Consider the following 19,697-nt stretch of genomic DNA (forward strand, 5'->3'; position numbering starts at 1 on the left):
TGTCTGCACATCTGCTTGTCCCTCATCCTACCTCGTCATTTCTCCCACTCTCTGCCCCTACTGTGCAACTTAACGGACGGAGCCTCACCGTATCCTTCCATGACATGCATAGCCTCTACACCCTCTATGCATGCATGAGCCTTGCACCGTGCATGACTCTCATTACTTCTCCTTGCATGCACACATCCCCTACACCCTCCACACACACACAACCACCTACGCCCTCCACACACACACAACCACCTACGCCCTCCACACACACATAACCCCCTACAACCTCAACACACACATAATCTCCAACACCCTCCACACACACATAACCGCCTACACCCTCCACACACACATATCTCCTCCACTCTCCACACACACAAAACACCGCCCACCCCCCACGTGTGTGCAACTGCCTACAACATGCATGCATAAACCCAAATGCACTCTATGACACAAGTGACCCCATGCGCACTCCGTGACATGGTGTAACCCCCTACGTCCTGCACACACGCCGACCCCGCCGCGCGTGACACCACATAACGTAATATTTATGGAGGACGGATGGCAGATCTCTCGCTTTATCCTCGTCCGCCCCCGAGCTTGCTGGACATTAACTTGCTCAGGTTTCATGTTAATGAGGGATCCTGTTTCCGCTTAATAGCCGCGTGTGCTCGAAGCCGGTGCCAAAAATCAATTTCCAGTCCTTTTCCACAGAGCATGTTTGCAGCAGGCTCTCTGGGAGGAGCGGACACCGTGGTGTCAGAGGAAAAAAATCCATTACAGAGAGAGTGAGAGCCAAAGATGGAGATACGAGTGGAGAAAGAAACGAGAGAAACGGAGCCAAGGATGAAGAGAAAAAGGCAAAGCTTCAGGAGGCATTTATCATGGAGAAAGAGAAAAAGACACTACTGAGTAGACCGCAGACAGAGAGCAGTGGGGGAGCCTAAAGAAACGAAAAAGTAAGAAAAGGATAGAAAAAGGGTGTGAATTCAGGACATTAATCAGCCAACTTGTTACAGTGAAACGTGTAAGGCGACACAGAAATTAGTGTGTGCGCGTGTGTTGGGGGGATCAATAAAAGCAGCGGTGCACGGCCCAGATAGCGTTTGGAGCAGAAGCAGGAATGGAGGAAATGGACTGATGAGGGGTTGAAGAGGCAAAATCCCCCAGAGTGTCTTGTGGTCAAGGGACGGAGAGCTCAGAGCAGTGGGGGAGAGAAAGAGAGACATGCATGTAATGACACAAAATAGGCTCGTGACGCTTAACGGCGGAAAACATCGGCAACGCAGCCACACGGCAGTGTCCATTAAATATTTATCTGCTCCTCACGCGATGCCGGGAAGCTGCGTCATCGTGTCGAACGAGCCGATCATTACTGTGGCTGCAGCCAGAGAGAGAGAGAGAGAGAGAGAGAGAGAGAGAGAGAGAGAGAGAGAGAGGGAGGTGTGGAGTAAAAGACCTTTGGTAGGGAAATAACTGAAACGATGTTGGATGAGAAATGAAGACAAAGTATGAGGCAGGGCTAACATTCTTGGTGACTGAGTCTTATACTCAGCTTTTAGCAGTCAGTGATGTTTCGATACAGTCGAAATGACAGTACAAAAAAGTCATTGACTGTTCAAAGAGAATAACGAGGTCGAATATATCTCAGTCAAAGGTCGGATAGAGCAACATCGACTAGTGTGATTCACTTTCTGTCAGTTCTAGCCTATAATTCATTTACACTTACCAAATCATATTGTTAATACTGCTATTAGAAGTATTATTAGCCTAACAATATCACTGACAAGCTGAAACCTCTAGGCTACTTATAACACAACATTTGGCCCACTAAATGAATGACATTTACAGCTAACATTAGTAAATGAGGTAGCAAAGTGTACAAGCAACATCCTTGTTATTGTAATAGCAAAACCATTGCTCAACCAGACGATGCATTACCATTTGTCAGAATTATTTTGTAGATTCCTGTGACATTAATTCCTATTGGTCCCTCATGTAACATATAAATTGCAAATGTTACCCTTCACCGGCTAATATGACACAGTGTACGAATATCGGTCCGGGTTTCGGCTTGATGGTGATATTGCTAGTCATACTTCTAATAGCGGTATGAACAGTATGATTTGGTAGATCTAAATGAATTATAGGTTATCACCTTTTCAATTGAAGTTACTTTTAATCATTCAATTTAAACGTGCCAAGGTCCATTACTGTTAAAATGTATAAGCTCTGAATTGCTTTATTATGTTAAGGCCAAATTCAAGACCAACGGCACAGGACGTGTATAATTTCTTGTGTCATCATACCTTACCGTGGCGTTCGGGAGACCGGGTCGTCCTGACAGAATGGCGTAGCGCCTCACGGGCGGGAACAGGCGCTCACGTCAACGGCCATTACCGACGCCCGCGCCGGGGCCTCTCCCGGTTAGCAGCACTCGGCGGCGCAAGCTGCACGCGCGCGCGCGGGTTCGAGGCGACGCTCGAGAGGGTCTGCCGTGAACGGGCGCTTCGACATCGGCTGCGTTTCCGAGGCTTGGTGACGTGCTGGCGTTTATCCTGTTTTATACACCTAACAGGCATAAACACGTCTTTGCCCGAGAAATGATGTGAAGTCCAAATGAATTTCATACTGTAGTTTTGTGGATATAATTAATGTTATTCCTGAACAGCTGGTTTATTTAATAAGTTTGTGAGCATGAAATTATTATGACATTTATAGTCGTCACGTGTTTGATCACAAAATATACAATGCAGCAGCGTATCTACTACACATTAAGAACTTGATGCAACTCGTCCTGTCATCTGGCATGACATGTCCAGTCAGAGAGAAGCAGAACGCCAGTCGGATTATCTTATTCCTCACCTAATTAGCTCAACCATTTAATGGCGTGAAATCATTTTCTGCACGGTTATTTCCTCTCTCTTATCTGCCTGTTGGCCTGCACAAATCCTCCCTGAAAAAAAAAAACCCAAAAACTGGCACGGCTTCTGGAAGCACGGCTTCTAATGAAATGTCAGCTCTCCTGCATTGCCCTTTTGTTTCTCCGCTAACCTCAATCTAACGACCTGCGCCTCTACCCTCCTGCTCCCGTCTCACCCAACTCCGTCCTCATTTAGGAGAACGCGGGGGAAAGGCCATGCCGCTCCTCTCCTCCCGATCGCGGAGTTGAGGGGCCTCCGACGGCTCTTTCCAGCGGTATCTTGCTGGCGCCTCGCCGCTCGGGGCGCATCAGGGCTTGCGGAAAGCCCAGCTCATACGGAAGCTGAACGAGTCCGGTTTGATTGCGAACATCGGCTGCCCATAGTGAGCTTTACAACCGCGTTATTGCTGGAGTGATGCATTACAATGTGAGTGCTAATGGCCTGACTGGTCCCCTCTTCTAATTATCCCTTTATCATAACCATATGAGGCGTTATTGAACTCTGGATTAAAAAAAGAAACTGTTCTAACCTTGCTGTAGTGCCACGTAATTGTATAGCTCCCTATGCAGAGTCGTATGTAGTAATTTCACAGCGGATCATATAAGATTCATGGATAAACGTGAGCCGCGCTGTCGCTCCGTGGCTTCCGTTACTGCTCTCCACCCACACCTTAATGAGCACATTAGCATGATTTCCACCAAAGACCCATTTCCCCACGACGAGCCTGCTTACGGGAACAGGCCTCTTGTTCCATTACAGAAACATTAAAAATACACTTGGATATTCATGCCTCAAGATTCGTCCCTTAGAAACAGATCTCTCTACATGAAAAATCCAGAAAAAAATAATCTGGTTTCATAAGTTTCCCTGAAGGCCTATTATAGCATGCTCAGTGCATGCAGTCTACAGCACTGGAAGACCCCATTAGGTAGATAGGTAGCAATCGATACACCTGAGTTAATTTAAATTATTGTGACTTAATTCTACATGTATTTCGCTAGAAATAAACCAAAAAAAATTAAAGGGTCGTTCGAGGAAGGACTGTGCTTTGAATCCCGGCGAGCATCCTACAGACTCAAAAGAATAAATCTAAATAAACATGATCAGACATTTGATCTTAGAGGTGCAGTAAAAGAAGACAATGCTTTCTGTGACTGACTTAATCTTTAATATACGGCGGGCAACTGAAAGGGGGCTAAATTTCAGCTGAGCACGTAAACCCTGCCAATCAGGCGCACATACTAGGATGCGGATCACGCAACGTTCAGTTTCTCCCGCAGTGGCTGAGGTTTTAAGGAGAGCGCGATCATCTCATTCCGGAGGGAAAGAGTAAGTCCCCTCCCCTCGTGCAGACAGCACGCTCGCCCTGATTCATGGCCATCTGTATCTGCTCCGCAGTGAGAACACAAGGCTGCATAGAAATAAATCCATTAGAACCCTGATGTCTGAGGACTTCCCTATATTAAAGGATCACTTTTTAGCATCTTTCCAATGCTGCTTGTTTGATATTTCATGAGTGCTGTAGTATGTTGCGCTATATAATGCAGAGCATTGCAATAAGCAGCGTGGTCTCCAATAAAACCTCCATGTAGAGCAGTTCCCATCGTGTTCCTCTGGGGCGTGATCTTCTGGGTTCAGGCAGAACCCTTTCATAAACACGCTCCAAAGAGCCGTCCAGGAACGCTTCCATCTGGCACTGAGCCAGGCGAGGGAATGTTTGTGTCGTATCGCCTTTTCATGTCAAGCTGCAGACATGCCTTGTTTCAGAAGACGAGCATGATGCATACCAGGGCCTGCAGGCGTTGGACATTCAGTTTTGTTTCTTTGATGTGTCCTGATGGGATTCGGAAACTGCTGTGTTGTGCGCATGGTGATGAGGTTAGTGTGCTCACAGCTTGCAGGTTTCTTTAAGTGCCTGTGTTGCAGTGTCTCTTCATACTGTGAGGGAACCTTGGGTCTTTTAAAATGATCAATTCAGCTAAGTTTGGTTTAGTGCCTGTCACTCTTATAAAGGGCCTATATTCTAGTGGTACATCTGGTTTATGATCACTTATAAGTCACCGTAGACACTTATAGGGAGTATTATGAGTCATTGAAGGTGCATAAGTTTTTATAAGGGATATTTTGGTCTGTTCTCTGGACACTGACTAAACCTAGCTCTAGATTAAAAACATCTTCAGTATTAAATCTCTATTGACAGTGTAATGTGATCCAAGACTAGTGTGTCAGTGTGTGTGCATGTGTGCATGTGTGTGCGTGTGTTTGAAGTTACACATGCAGCATGTGGGAGAAATGAAGGAGACTGAAAATTCCAAAGGAAAGGTGTTGCCTGAAAGAAAGTCTGGCAGAAATGCAACAGACGCAACACTTTTACTGATTCTAGGAGAACATTAGTCAAGCTGGGGCTCGAACCCGCAGCAGTATCTCCAGGGGCATGAGGTGGCTGCATCTGTGGCCCTGCCAGGTGTGTATGCGAGACAGTGAAGTGGGTCGTGTGAAGCGGGCCGTGTGAAGAGGGCCATGTGCTGACCTTGGCAAGCTCACCTCCGCATGTCTGTTATTCTGTCCACACCTGCCTTCTTCCTCTTTTCGAAATGCCATTGTCTTACAAGGCTCTGTTGATTGAAAGACTTTTTTTTTTTTTTTTGTGGTTTGATTATCTCAAAGCCCAATTCATGGGTGTATTATTCTGCTTTGGAAGACCTTGACAGTACTGGAGAGGTGTCGATCTGCCCTGGGTTTCATACGGGTTTGAATAGAGACACAAATGTATACAATGCAGAACAACCTTGGAAGACACATGAAGCACGCTATGTCTTGTTGATAAAGACATTCAGAGGCTTAGTTTTTGTACCTTTTGCGTTTCATATTGACGTACTGAACTGCACTAAAGCAGCACATCTTGGTTAAAAGCGAGAGAGAGAGAAAGAGAGAGAGAGAGAGAGAGAGAGAGAGAGAGAGACACTAAATGTAAGAATTTAAGAAAAAATCATTATTTCAAAATATATAAAACACATTGTGCTTTCCAACAGAGCCATCAAATGGTCATTCAGCTAAATACACCTGCGTTATGTAAAACACCATATCCTACACAGTTGTGGATATCGTGATACATGTTCAATAGTTATACATTTTGCCTCACATTAATTTTATACCAATCAACCGACTATCATAGAATTGATTATAAAATACTAACCCAGCAGAACTTCCCCACAATATGAAAAATGCCACCAGCCATCACGGCTGTCCCACACAATCTCACATAAGGGAACAATGCCATCTGCTGTTGAATTTGCTTTACCCCAACAGTGAAGTGTGTACACCCATACAGATAATTCATGCATATACTTAGGTGCATAATTGTGTGTGTGTGTGTATTTTCATATATACAACATTTTTCTTTAGACGTAACTAGCAAAGATACTGAATAATGTCCAGATGCAACATTGATGCAACATTCTGAGCCCCCAGCAGTAAGTGTAAACACACATACACACACATGCAAACAAATACATACACACACATGTGTGTGTTGCTTGTAAGCTTCTAATTCACGAAACATTTAAACACTGCACATCTGATCAAACCGAAAGAAAAACAAATAATGTGATACAGTTTACAAATAGATATGCTTATGCTCCTGCACAAGCTGAATTGCCTCACAAGGTGCAGGATCAGGTGAAGAAGTATCGTGGGTAGCTGTGCTGTCTTCCTTAATTCAGCCTCTACTGCCCTCTAGCGCTCATAAGCCTTCAGTGCCATTTCAGTCACGTCATTCTGACGCCTTTGCCACTGGACTTCAGTGCTATTCTGATTGGGCTCATCTTTGTAATAAGTAATTTTAATTGTTTGAATCATTTGGAAAACTGTATTGGAAAATTAGTCTGACATAAAAGACTACTTGCTGTCGTAGGTATTCCTTGTGATTATCCAAGTTTGTTATGAGGTTCTTAACGTGGCTCTAAGTCTCCATGGAGAATGCCAGCTCCCTGCCCTGCCTGGGGTCATTGGTGTTTGATTACTTCCACATCTTTATCCAGTCTGAGCTTCATTACTTCTTTCCAAGCTCTCTATAGAAACTATGTTCAGCAAAGTTCTGATTCAATTAGCAATTACCGATGTATTAGATTCCATTACACTGGACCACTGACTGTGACTCTGTTAGTGGAGGAAAGTCTCCTGTGTTATCACACAAAAAGGCCCTCATTGTTCTTTTGACTGTCCACTAAATACACTGTGCTGATTTAGTAGCAGTTTCTTTGCATGATTTCCCAAGTTCACAATAAAAGTAAAATTGTTTTTTTTTAATGGTGTTAACTAATTCATAGCTCTGATAATGAATTACTGACTTCACTACAATTAAGAATATCTCTGCATCTCTTGCTACAGTACACTTCATTACTCCTTGATTACTTTTATTATTCTAATTATTTACCCAATATTTGCATTATGTTAAAGATGCAGGATTGGATTCTGGCAATAAATGCTCAGATGTGTTAATGATTATATTATAATACAGAATATTATAATACAGTCACTTTGCCCTGGATGGTTGTTTGTCTATTTATTTTGCTCATAATATCTTTTTTTTTTCTATGATGGTATTCTTGTAATGATTAAGTCAGTCTGTACAGTAGTGGTGCCAACGGTAGCGGCTTACAAATGTATAGCAACCTACAAGACACTTCGTGATTCTCAGTAGTGTGATAGTGATGTCGAGCCAAGACAGTTAAATGAAAGATTATTCAAGACGAGGCATCACTTATGAAAATCATAGCGGGCACCTAGATACATCTATAGGGAGGGGGATATATAGGGATACAGAGAGTATGTAAAAAAAGCTCATCACTGAGTGTATATCTATCGCTCTTTGTGTATATGTATCCCTCTGAGTGTATATCTCTCCCTCTGACTGTATATCTATCCCTCTGACTGTATATCTCTCCCTCTTAGTGTATATCTCTCCCTCTGACTGTATATTTATCCCTCTTAGTGTATATCTATCCCTCTGACTTTATATCTCTCCCTCTGACTGTATATCTATCCCTCTGACTGTATATCTCTCCCTCTGACTGTATATCTATCCCTCTTAGTGTATATCTATCCCTCTTAGTGTATATCTATCCTTCTGACTGCCACTGAACTTTGTTAGGTCTCTTGATTCTCAGAGAAGCTTCTGAGCTGGTGTTTAGTGTGCATATTTATAAATTCTTATTGTCTTATGTTGAATGACGGTGCTTGTGCCCATTCTCTCAGGTTTGCCTGCTCTCTAGAGCCCTATTTTCCTGTGATCTGGCCCTGTATTTTTTCTCTGTGTTTTTCCGCATGCATGCCTGGTCCACTGTAGCCTGTTTACTGGTGATAACATTGGCTTGTACACTGTACTGCTTGTAATAAAAAACACAATCCAGCGAACGCAACATTCCCCCTGTAATAAGCATACTGTTATCAGATTGATATTTTATTTTTATATTTTATTTTTTCCATTCAAGACACAGCTCAAACACTCTGATACTCTGATGTCTGAAATGACAAATGGCCCTAAACCAGGAGTAAGTTTTACTGCACCAAACGGGAAGCATGGGCACACCCAAGGAAACACTAAAATAATAATGGCAGAAAAAGGAGAAGATCATTTTGGTTCCTAATTCTAGTTTTACAGAAATGTTCTCAGCAGCCCTCATGCACCTCAGTTGATGTTGATAGTCGAGTAGATGACGGCATCTGGTATCTGTGTAAATGGCATACAGGATTAGGTATATGCACAATAACCCTGGCAAGTAATGAACAATAGACTAAGAGACACATGTTATCTCAGTTCTAAAGAAACAAATGCCTATGGTTGTAGATATTGGATTTTTATTAATCTAATGTCACAAAACCACCTTTCACAAGATTTGTTAATTGCTTACCTTGCTGTTTATGAAATCCCCACTGGCTCCTGAAAAGATCACGATGGCATTTACAGCGCTACAGTGAAATCTGCACCACCCATTATATTGCTTATTATGTGCAGAGTCTTATATACTGATGAACAGAATGAGCTAATCCTCTCTAATCCATTCTGTGGCCTTACCACGACACACTCCTGCTATGGTAACTGAAGCATAGTGGAGCTCCTCACCCTCAGGTTTTACCATGGCAACACGAACACCATCTAGTGTAGTAGAGTGACAGCTGTTAGGGGTGTTTAATGTTTAGGGTCATGCATATTCAATATATATTCAAAAGCAACAATGTATTTAGAAAAAAAAAAGCTTTTATAAAGTAAATCTCAATTAAATATTTATGTATATATGGCAACATTGTATTGAGAAATATTCTTTTATAAAGGAAATCTTCATAGACACAAAATATATACAGTACTGCCCAAAACTTTGAATCTATTACCAGTAACTGTTTTAATTTCTTAATTTATCAAAAAGTGATATGAAATGTTAGTGGGCTCATGTGTATTTTACAGGAATACATTTAAAACTGGCAAGAATCAGGTTTTGGGCCGATTCCTCCTGTACACACATCACTGTCTTCACTTTTTTGTACTAAAGTATCTTTAATTAAAACAGGAACACATCTATGCACAGCTGTTTCACCACTTCTGCTGATTTAACTCTGAGAAAGCACTTCTGCTGGAAAACATTTTTAGCTATCTAGTGTCAGTGGAACTTGGTGAAACGAAGTCAGGCCAAGATGTTCTCCTGAGTCCTGAAAAACTCCCAGTACCTCGGAATTTGAACACTTTCTTAGAGTCAGAATGTGCCACGATGGTTAGAAAAACTAGTCAATTGGGGCATTTATTAAATACATACTACAAACTACTTGTATAAGCATATGGTACCACTATAAGCCGGCTTGATGATACCTCTGTTGACAGAGTGAATGTGATTAATGGTTGGATCAGGATGACTGGGCTCGGGTCTGGATGGCATCTCTGTCAAAGATGGCATATCCACAGTAAGACGCACAATAACATAAAACAGACTTTAGCAACACTTGACAAATTCACATAATCTGTGGCTGGCTATATTGGTTGAGTCATACGTGGTTTGAAATCGAGACTCTTGTCTTGTAAATGTAGTACTGCCAGGAGTGGGTGAGTTTACCAGCTGGTGATTGTCTTTGACAGTAGAAGAAGAGAGGTAACAGCAAAACCGCCACACCCACAGTTATAGCACATGACACCATTACGACAGCGTACAGCCCTGCGCCCTCTGCTAATCTTCTGCCTCCTGCACAGATGCATCACGCAACAAGTGTCCTTGACTTTACTGATGTTACCACAGGACAAACTGGGCTTCATGCTTAAAAAAAGCTCAAGTGAGGCTCTAAAATGAAACTTTTCCTATTCAATTTAAAATCTTTCTAAGTGGAACATGGAAGTGTTACCTTGTTTAGGGGGAACTGAGGTGTGGTTTGACTGCCCTGATGGTGGCGTTTGTGTTGAGAGCAGGTGGAGCGTTATGGGGACCAGAGCTCTGAGTTTGTTCTCAGTAAACACGGCACACTTCCACAGGACCTGCTCCTCACACACACTGTTCACAGTTACACTGAGGGACATGTTGCCTCCTTTTGTAAGGACTTCCTGTTTGACCAGCACTCCTCTGCCTCTCTCCATGCTCAGCCAGGCCAGGGTCACCTGCTCTGTCACCTCTGACACTTCGCAGGTGAGAACCACGGGCTGATCCCTGAACACACCACCAGGGGGCTCTGCAGAGACTGACATCACCAGAGGTCCCAAATACATAGGAATGCTCTCAGGAAAAACACTGATAAAAAAATAAACTGCTAGGATATGTACCTCTTAAGGTGTGAAGTACAGAAGTTGAGTAATTGACTCTGTCATCCATCACACACTTATATGTGCCACTGTAATTGAACTTCACAGGTGAAATATGAAAAATGAAATGACTGCCTTTGTAGACTGTAGTTGTCCATTGCCCTGGTTCAATGGGTCCGTGCGCTTTGGGTTTTCCTCCATGTTCTGCTTCTATCATTACTACATTAGACTTCTTTAACCGCCAGATCCACATGGTTCTCCTGTAAGACTTTTTGGACTTACAGACGAGCAACACATCACTGTGGTTAGAGCTCTCTCGGTATAATATATATTTTTTCTGGTTTGTATCTGGAAAGAAAGCGAACACAGATGCTATCTTTAGTTGAGCGCATTTTAATGTGCTTTTTGCTATCAGTAAAAAATAGTTTTAGATGGCATTCTTACATTCGGACACATCCAGCAATTGGGTTGCATTCATCATCACCTTTCCCTTGTATATCAAGTTGCACTGGTATATGCCCTTACTATTTTGGTCAACATTGTATAAGAGGAGGAAGATGGTGTTGTTGTAGAACAGGGTGGTGTTTGCCGTGGGAGTGCCCTCTCTCTCCCACTGCAGTGTGGAGGACTCTGGGAGACTGGACACCTCACAGCACAGTGTGACATCGTGTCCAGGCTGGACTTTGGGAAAGAGAAATGTATCAGATATATTTGTTGTCATATTCCAAGACATTTGCTAATTGTTACGAGAAGGTTTTAAGACATTTTTTACTGTGAATGTACAGTTAATACAGTGAGAAACAACAACCAGTGATACGTCCCTCCCTCCCCTCAGCAAGCAGCCTCCATCTGGCGGTGATGGCAACCAAGCGGATTCTGTTTAAACTTCGTCTTTCGTTTCGATCTTTAGCCTTTCGTGTTCCCATTTCATTTGCTGCGCCACCTGTGAGGCTGGTTATGTGAAAGCGCCCTATTTGTTTTAACCGCTTATCTCGTATTAATGTTGCTTTGGGTTTCTTTCATTTTCGTTTGTGCACTGATTTTGAGTTTTCCTTTGTTTTCATTAAAACCATCCAGCCATCTTTAGTCGTGAGCTCAAGCTGACGTCCCCCCCCCCACGTTCTCCACCCGTGACAAGTTCATGCAGTTTGAAAAGGAAACATGTCGTTGTTTCACCTAGAAGCAAACATCTTAAGATATAGGACCTGACTGGCCTGGTTTGCTACAGAAGCTCAGGGACCTTTCATAACAAAAACCGTTAGAACAGGAAGGTCCATGTCTGCGTACGGGGGAATATTCAAAGAGCCCTGTATTTTCAAAAGTCACTAACGGCTCGATTATACCTGCTTTCTAGTCAAAATGTTACAATGATGTCGTCTCCCCAGTTGTGAAGTGCATGGCCCCCAGAGTTTGGTACCTGTAATCTGTGGACACGGGGTGATCTGGAGTGTGTAAGACTGGTTGTGTAAGGTATGTTGTTTCTGCTGGACGTCTGTGGGAGTGGAAACAGTTTCACCTCATATTGGTAACAGGTTTCATGACGATTTAATCTATAAATAGCACATTTAAATTGATACTGCAGTTACTTTGCATGGTACTGTGACTAAGAGCTCAAATACTTTCAAACGAAGGCTGTTGAAGGAAAAAAGGTTTTAACCTTCCAGGAATTGTACACCTTGGTATGAAAAGATAATGCATCAAGATTTATACGCACTGAGCACAGCACAAAAACAAACACCCGCACAGAAACAAATGCGCGCATGCACGCACAAGCACACACACACACACACACACACACACACACACACACACACACACAGCATGAAAAATAAATATTTCAGTAATGATATAGAACAATAATGTTGACTTATTATTACTATTATTATTATTAATAAAAAATCTGATATGTGATATCAGCATGGTAAGATTTAGGTAGCTTGATCAAATGTATCTTAAATCATTGAGAATACATTACTTACTATCTCGTGTGGTAATATGTTGTAATGTATATTTCTAGGACTTACTTGTGGCCTGAATTCTGTAGCAGGTTTGAATTATAAAACAAAAAACAGTCCACAGGATGAAAAGCATGTTGCATACCACTTTAACCAATACCTACTGAGAGTGTAACTTTTTCTTCCATGCTAGACTGATCTCAACGGAAATGACAGATACATTCTCACAGCGGGTTTTAAAAACACCTGGAATGTGATCATTAGAAGCAAAAATGAAATTCAAAAGGACATTATTTTTTGTCTTATCTGTGGTATAAATCAGAGTGACTCAGGACATGTCTGAACATCATTTGGTCATATGATCAGTGACCTTTAGTGAAACTTGTTTGTTTGTTTGATTTTCTCATTTCATAATAAATAGCTTTGGGTTATTTTTTACGCCAATGAGATGAGTACATTAATATTCAGATGTGACCTGATAAGTCAGTGCCTACCGCCATGCTTGTTAAATAGAACAGTATGACGAGTAAATCAATGATACAGTTTTTCATTAGGCATGGCAAAGTTTGGTCTATGAAAGAACCTAACACAATTTGAACATTACATACTTATAGAATCTTTTCATCTCAGTAGGTTTTATGCTATAAGAATGAAAATTAAATTAAAATTGAAAATTAAATTAAATTCAAATAGAAAACCTGTTAAACGAAATGAATGTTGGTGAGCTCCATTCGATGAGCAGTGTGCATTACAAGAACACGTCCAGTAGTGCTGCACTGTGGTTACAGACTCTTCATACCGTTCTTAGTGTCTCTCATTTCTTTAGAGTTCTAAATATGTCCTAAACATGACACATATTCAAACACAGGAAAGGCTTTAAGTGCCACTAAACAAAAATGAATGCCCAAATAAATGAAAACTCTTCACCTGGTTACTACGCCTCTTACAATCTTATGAAAAGCTAATGCATCAAAGGTACAGCACAAAAACACACACACAGACAGAACCTCAAAAATGTATGCATGCAAACACCCCCCCCCCCCCCCCCCACACACACACACACAAGGGCAGATTTGGCATTTATGGGGTGCCAAGCAAAGTTATAACATTTTTATTTTTTATTACAAAATACAACATTTACCCAACCTCGAGAATCTTTACCTATCTTTTTTCTGCATTCATAACTGAACATCCTGGTTTCTTTTCTTTAACAGTACAAGCGTTTCATGGTTGGTTCAGGAGCCCTGAAGAGCTAACCAGCATATTATGGTTTCTCTTTGGTGTTGAAAGAAAGAATGCGTTTAGTCATGGTGTTTTCAGTCAACCGCTAGTAAAAACCACTGCTGTGTACGTGCACACACACATACACACACACATAAATGCATTGCAGGGATTTTCCGCTTATGATAAAGCACTCAGGATATGTTGATGGTTGAATAAATGATCTCTTGAACACTAGATGTAGGTTCCTAAAAACACATGCAAAATTACCTTTTAAAAAGCCAAATTAAAAAAAAAAGTATAACATTGACCCACTAATTAAGATGAAAAACCTTCCTCACCTTTTTAGATTGACTGCTGGGGTCTGTAACAAAACAGGAGTTAATGAGGTATGTTTATCAAGTCCATGTAAGACTTATTTACTAACTAAGTGCTTATTAACTACTTATTCATTCACAAGACACAGTACCAAATACAAAAGAATATAACATATTTTACATTCAATTTGTTGTTCAAGTTTTGTTTTTTTTTCATAAATGTTTTTTGGCATTCATTGGAACTGTCAGGGATAACAAGAAAGTTCTGATTATGAGGAAATACTGAAATTGAATGCCAGTTCAGGGAAGCAAGCACTAAGGGTAAGGTCATAATAATCCTAGAACCTCCCTCACATCTTTTTCAAATACTTTACAATAACACATCAAAATATGACTAGAACCTCCCTAACATATAAGACAGATATCTCTCAAAAATATATATTTAATTACCTTGTTGGGATCCACTGGCTGACACTGTAGAGTAAATAACATCCTCTTTCCCTGTGTTTATGAGAAAAAGGCCAGAAATATTATTTAGACTTTTATTTTATATTATTTCAGAACAAATCCTGAATAATAGTACCTATGGTTGTACTCATAGGCAATGTGAAGCCTGACCCATGTAACTTTAAGGATGCAGGCATGTCAGGTCCAGACAATTTGGGTTATATGTACCTACAATACTGATACTGGCGTTAGAAAGTTCTTTCTTAGACAATTAGCACAAGTAAATGACTACCACCATCTCAAAACAATGTACCCACTTTCACTTTATTTTCATCCCACACTAAGTTCTAAAGGATCACACGTCTGACACACCTCTGTGTATCTGTGCCCCTGTGGTGTTAATGGAGGGTGGATCTGACTGAGTAAAATGGCTCTCTCTTCTGGCTGACAGAAGAATTTCACCTGTAACAGGCATCAAAAAGACACCATACACAGTGCATCATATACAGTCTTCATGTGAACAGTCTTAGCTGAGAGGAAAAATCTACTTGGATTGAATGACAAAACAGGGAAGTGTTCAAAATGACTTTTTTTTTTTTTTTTTTTAAGAAATTGACCATTGATTGTGTGAAAAAAGAAGCTTTGGGTGTTTACCAGCTGTGGTAGATATGTTACAGCAAAACACCAGAGCTGCAACCAAGATGCATATACCAAGAACCGCAGCAGAAACCACGGCAACCATAGTTATCAGACTACTGCCCTCTTCTGGTGGACCTGCATAGTTAATGTATTTAAAACAAAACATTTCTCATAAATTAAAGCAATGGACAAGCACTATGAAATTATACTATTCTGTTTAAGCAGTCAGTTAACATAAATGACACTTCAACAAAACAGAAACCATTTTTGAAACCTAATACTCTGATATTATTAACACAACATGAAAGTGAAAATCGAAGCAGGAAACACCTGACACATTTGCTGTGTATGGAGAAGTTAGGCTTGCCTGACAGGAGACCCATAAGTGGAACATGGAAGTGTTACCTTGTTTAGGGGGAACTGAGGTGTGGTTTGACTGCCCTGATGGTGGCGTTTGTGTTGAGAGCAGGTGGAGCGTTATGGGGACCAGAGCTCTGAGTTTGTTCTCAGTAAACACGGCACACTTCCACAGGACCTGCTCCTCACGCACACTGTTCACAGTTACACTGAGGGACTTGTTGCCTCTTTTTGTAAGGACTTCCTGTTTGACCAGCACTCCTCTGCCTCTCTCCATGCTCAGCCAGGCCAGGGTCACCTGCTCTGTCACCTCTGACACTTCGCAGGTGAGAACCACGGGCTGATCCCTGAACACACCACCAGGGGGATCTGCGGAAACTGACATCACCAGAGGTCCAGCTCATAAGCTCTACACCACATTTAAGCTGCACAGTCAACAGTGCGTTATGGGTGTGCACATGGTCAGTTAAATTTAAAGCAGATTAGAAAGTTGGCTAATGTTCACTTTGAATCTACTAACAAAGACATCTATACCAACCTCTAAGTGTTTCTAGCTGTATTGTGGTGAAGACGACTGCATCATTACTAACATAGCAGCCATAATCCCCACTGTCTTCAAACATAACAGGTTTCACATGCAGAGGAAAAGAGAACCCATAATATGCATGCGTTGAAAACCTATTTTTATGAATCATGCTTATTCCAGCTGTCAGGATAGGTGCCAGTGGCTTTTGGCTTGACTTGTTCTTCCATGTAGCAGTAGTGTAACGATTTTTTGACTTGCAGGTTAGAGACACCTTACTGTTGTTTGCTCTATACAGAATATGGGATTTATTGTAGGTATCTGGTTAAAAAAGAGGAAATATTATTAAAGTGAGAAACTTTTTGTATTACTTTTCAATACAAAGAAACAATTTAATAGATTTTTTAAAAATTATATATATATTTATTAGTAGTCCAGTTACTTAAAATAAATAACGCTAACCCATACAGTGATAAACATTTCACTTTTAACTTACACTGTGATACATTTAGATATATTTGATACTGATGGTCCTTGACGTTGCAGAAGTATTTCCCCTGACTGTCCTCTGACACATTGTATAAGAGGAGGAAGATGGTGTTGTTGTAGAACAGGGTGGTGTTTGCTGTGGGAGTGCCCTCTCTCTCCCACTGCAGTGTGGAGGATTCTGGGAGACTGGACACCTCACAACTAAGGCTCACATCAGACCCAAGAGTAGCATAGTGCGTTTCAACTAGTAAATGAAAATTTAAAAAAAGACAAAGTAAATTTTTTTTGCATTATCACCTTCTTTTACTCGATAAAATACCCAATTCTTTATTATATCTACTATCACAGCTTGAATGTTCTTCCCTCCTCCAAAATTAACATCATATGTACACCAATCACAAGAACCACATGCCTTTACACCCACTTTATCAGATACATGGAAAGATGAATTTTAAAGGTGTACCGTTAGAGACTGTAGTCCGTGTGTGTGTAATGGGTGCATGCTTTTAAGGTGTGAGGCACTTAATATGGTGATGCTCAGTATATTAATATAGCATTCGGCATTGCCATGTAAGAAGATAAATGGCAGCACATTGCACAGAAAGAACTGTGTTTGTTTCGACAAACTATTGGGAAGTATTATTAAAACAAGCTTTTAAAAGGAAAATTGAATTGTTTGCTGTCCCTGGTAGAGCTAAAACACTACTGAACACTATCTCATCAAATTAATGGTGTTTATGGTTTATGTAAAATGTAGCCTATTCTTATAATCCTTGTAAACTGCATGGAGTAAAGGTTTGGTGTTTAAAGGTGAGAGAGGAATAGAGCCGCTGAGTTCCAAGGGGTTGCTGGCTACAGCTATATTTTTGCTATGTGTTTGTGTGGAATTGATTGTGTAAGGAAGTATTTCTTCTGTATTTGTGTATGGTTTTATGAAGAACTTATCACATCTCTTTGCGATTGTCTATTATATATATTTATATTACGGACCCTTTTTCGAATTTGCATAAAACACTACACTGATCTGCTGCTGCTACAAAGACCATTGTTAAAGTGTCTCAATTGGTTTGTTTTTCTTAAACGGCTTATTCAATTTATAACTGTATTGTCCCAGTTATAACACAAATATTGTGTGTTAAGAACAAAGAGGTGGACTGTGGATGCCCCTGTTAAGAAGGATACGCTTGGGATAGTTCAGGGATTACAGTTTGGTGCTGCAATCTGAGGGAGTGTTGTATCACAAATTGTGGGGATCAATGACTTGGAGATATTATCAGATGTTTCTGCCACAAGTATTACAAGCATTAAGTTATTACGAGGTAGATGGTACTCGCCTAAGAAGCATCAAGATATGGAAGGAACTGAAGGAAATGTGTATGATGTGTAGCCAAGTCCTCCTTGCCCAGAGTGGGCACAGACATGCCCAGTTTGTTGGCATCAAAACCTTTTGATGTGGTAGCAGTGGATTTGACCCTTGAGTGAATGTCCTTATATTCACTGATGTGTCTTCAAAATTCACAGTGGCAGTATTCAGAAAGAGATCGGTAAGTGGTGACAGAACCCAACACCCTGGTGAAAGAGTGGATGCATTGCTATAGTGTCCCTTGGTGGATCCATTCAAACCAGGGTAGATGTTTTGAGGCTGACATTCAGCGTTTCAATACCATCCACAGGGTGTTCCACGTTGCATGATCTGGTGAGAACCACCAGCTAAGAAGAGGAAATCAGTAGAACACCTTCCAGAAAATGCATTTGCATATTATAATACAGAGTACAGAATACACGGCTTTTTTTTAAAGGTTTGGCTAGTCTGACAATCTGCCACTTGAAGTTATACTGGGGACTGATATGGAAGATTGTTCTTACACCAGAGATGAGTGAATTGAAGGTCATAAGTGACATCTTTAAGAGTCCTCTAAGAAAGGAAGAGAATGGCTAAAGCAGTGTGCTGAGGCACATAGCAGGTATCATGGCCCTCCAGCTAGAGGTTGCACCCTGCAAATTGGTTGGCTGGTTTAACAGAAAAATCATGATTTTCAAGTAAGTGACAAAGTACAAGATTTATGGATATAAGTGCTCCTTTCGCATTTTGGATCAACTAGATTTGAGTAAGACTGTCTACACTCTTGCTCCAGTCGATGGCTCTTTCGTTCAAAGAAAAAAACTGAAGTCTTATGGAAGGGAGATTTTTGTAAGTGCAGAAAAGATCAGTAATCTGTCAAGGTGATTAGATAACAATCTCTTCTTATTGAACAAAATTGAGATGTAAGTGAGGTTCTGGAAATGTTATATGTTTGCACAATATATAACTGATATCTTAAAAACAAAACACATGAACTAAGTAGGACAAAGACCCAGAGCAAAGAAAAACAGCTGTTTATTATGGATTTTGCATCCAAATACGTTTTTAGAATTTCACAACAACCATAGTTTTTTTTTTTTTTCACACATTCTATTCACGTCTACATGAATGGCATTTATCAGATGGGATCTACCAGAGTGCTTTTAGCTGTTTTCTTAAATAGGTCAAATAGTTTACAGCCAGTTATACTCACATATTGTTATGTTTAGTAGTCTTATGGAAAATTGGTACCAAATTGCAGCCCCTCTATGTTGGCAGATTACTACTGGTCACTGAAGAGGGAAGTTCCTGACGCCAAATATTGGCAGAATTCGTACACGTGTACAAGACTGTTTATATTTGAAGTGTAACGGTCTTATTTATGAATAAATAATATATACTTATTGTAAAATTAATTTTAAACTATGCCTGAGACAATTTATACTCAAGTAGCAAGATACTTAATCAAGATACATTAATCATTTAATGGTCTTTTTAAGAGATACTTTATTACTTTTACTTAAGTAATAATTTAAATGACTACTTTTACATCTACTTGAGTACTTGTTATTTTCTAGAAACGTTACTTTTACGTGAGTGCAGTTTTTGACTACTCTACCCACCTCTGGGTGTAAGGCCCTTAACATGGTGGTGCGCAGTATTTAGGGATAATTTGGTATCTGCCACTTAGTTCTGGAGTTTACGGTATTATCACG

The 19,697-nt window shown here is 40.7% G+C and overlaps 2 protein-coding genes across 2 annotated transcripts; both read right to left on the reverse strand.

Annotated features, from left to right (window-relative positions):
* Window positions 1–8,427: 8,427 nt before the first annotated feature.
* Window positions 8,428–12,802, reverse strand: LOC113567591. The gene is made up of 10 exons (XM_026995673.2): window positions 12,717–12,802; window positions 12,110–12,184; window positions 11,137–11,373; window positions 10,714–11,040; window positions 10,302–10,631; window positions 10,019–10,144; window positions 9,778–9,846; window positions 8,992–9,072; window positions 8,828–8,856; window positions 8,428–8,646 (listed from the first exon to the last, which is right to left on the reverse strand). Exons 1-10 carry the CDS (start codon window positions 12,781–12,783, stop codon window positions 8,605–8,607), a joined length of 1,383 nt encoding a protein of 460 aa, XP_026851474.2. The 5' UTR covers window positions 12,784–12,802; the 3' UTR covers window positions 8,428–8,604.
* A 1,227-nt stretch (window positions 12,803–14,029) lies between these two features.
* LOC118240761 lies at window positions 14,030–16,013 on the reverse strand. Its single transcript, XM_035522700.1, has 6 exons — window positions 15,677–16,013; window positions 15,287–15,406; window positions 15,005–15,094; window positions 14,636–14,686; window positions 14,210–14,232; window positions 14,030–14,116 (listed from the first exon to the last, which is right to left on the reverse strand). The coding sequence occupies exons 1-6, from the start codon at window positions 16,011–16,013 to the stop codon at window positions 14,063–14,065; spliced, it is 675 nt and encodes a 224-aa protein (XP_035378593.1). The 3' UTR covers window positions 14,030–14,062.
* Between the last annotated feature and the right edge of the window lie 3,684 nt (window positions 16,014–19,697).

The sequence above is a fragment of the Electrophorus electricus genome, chromosome 25 (assembly GCF_013358815.1).
Source record: "Electrophorus electricus isolate fEleEle1 chromosome 25, fEleEle1.pri, whole genome shotgun sequence".
Classification (NCBI taxonomy): domain Eukaryota; kingdom Metazoa; phylum Chordata; class Actinopteri; order Gymnotiformes; family Gymnotidae; genus Electrophorus; species Electrophorus electricus.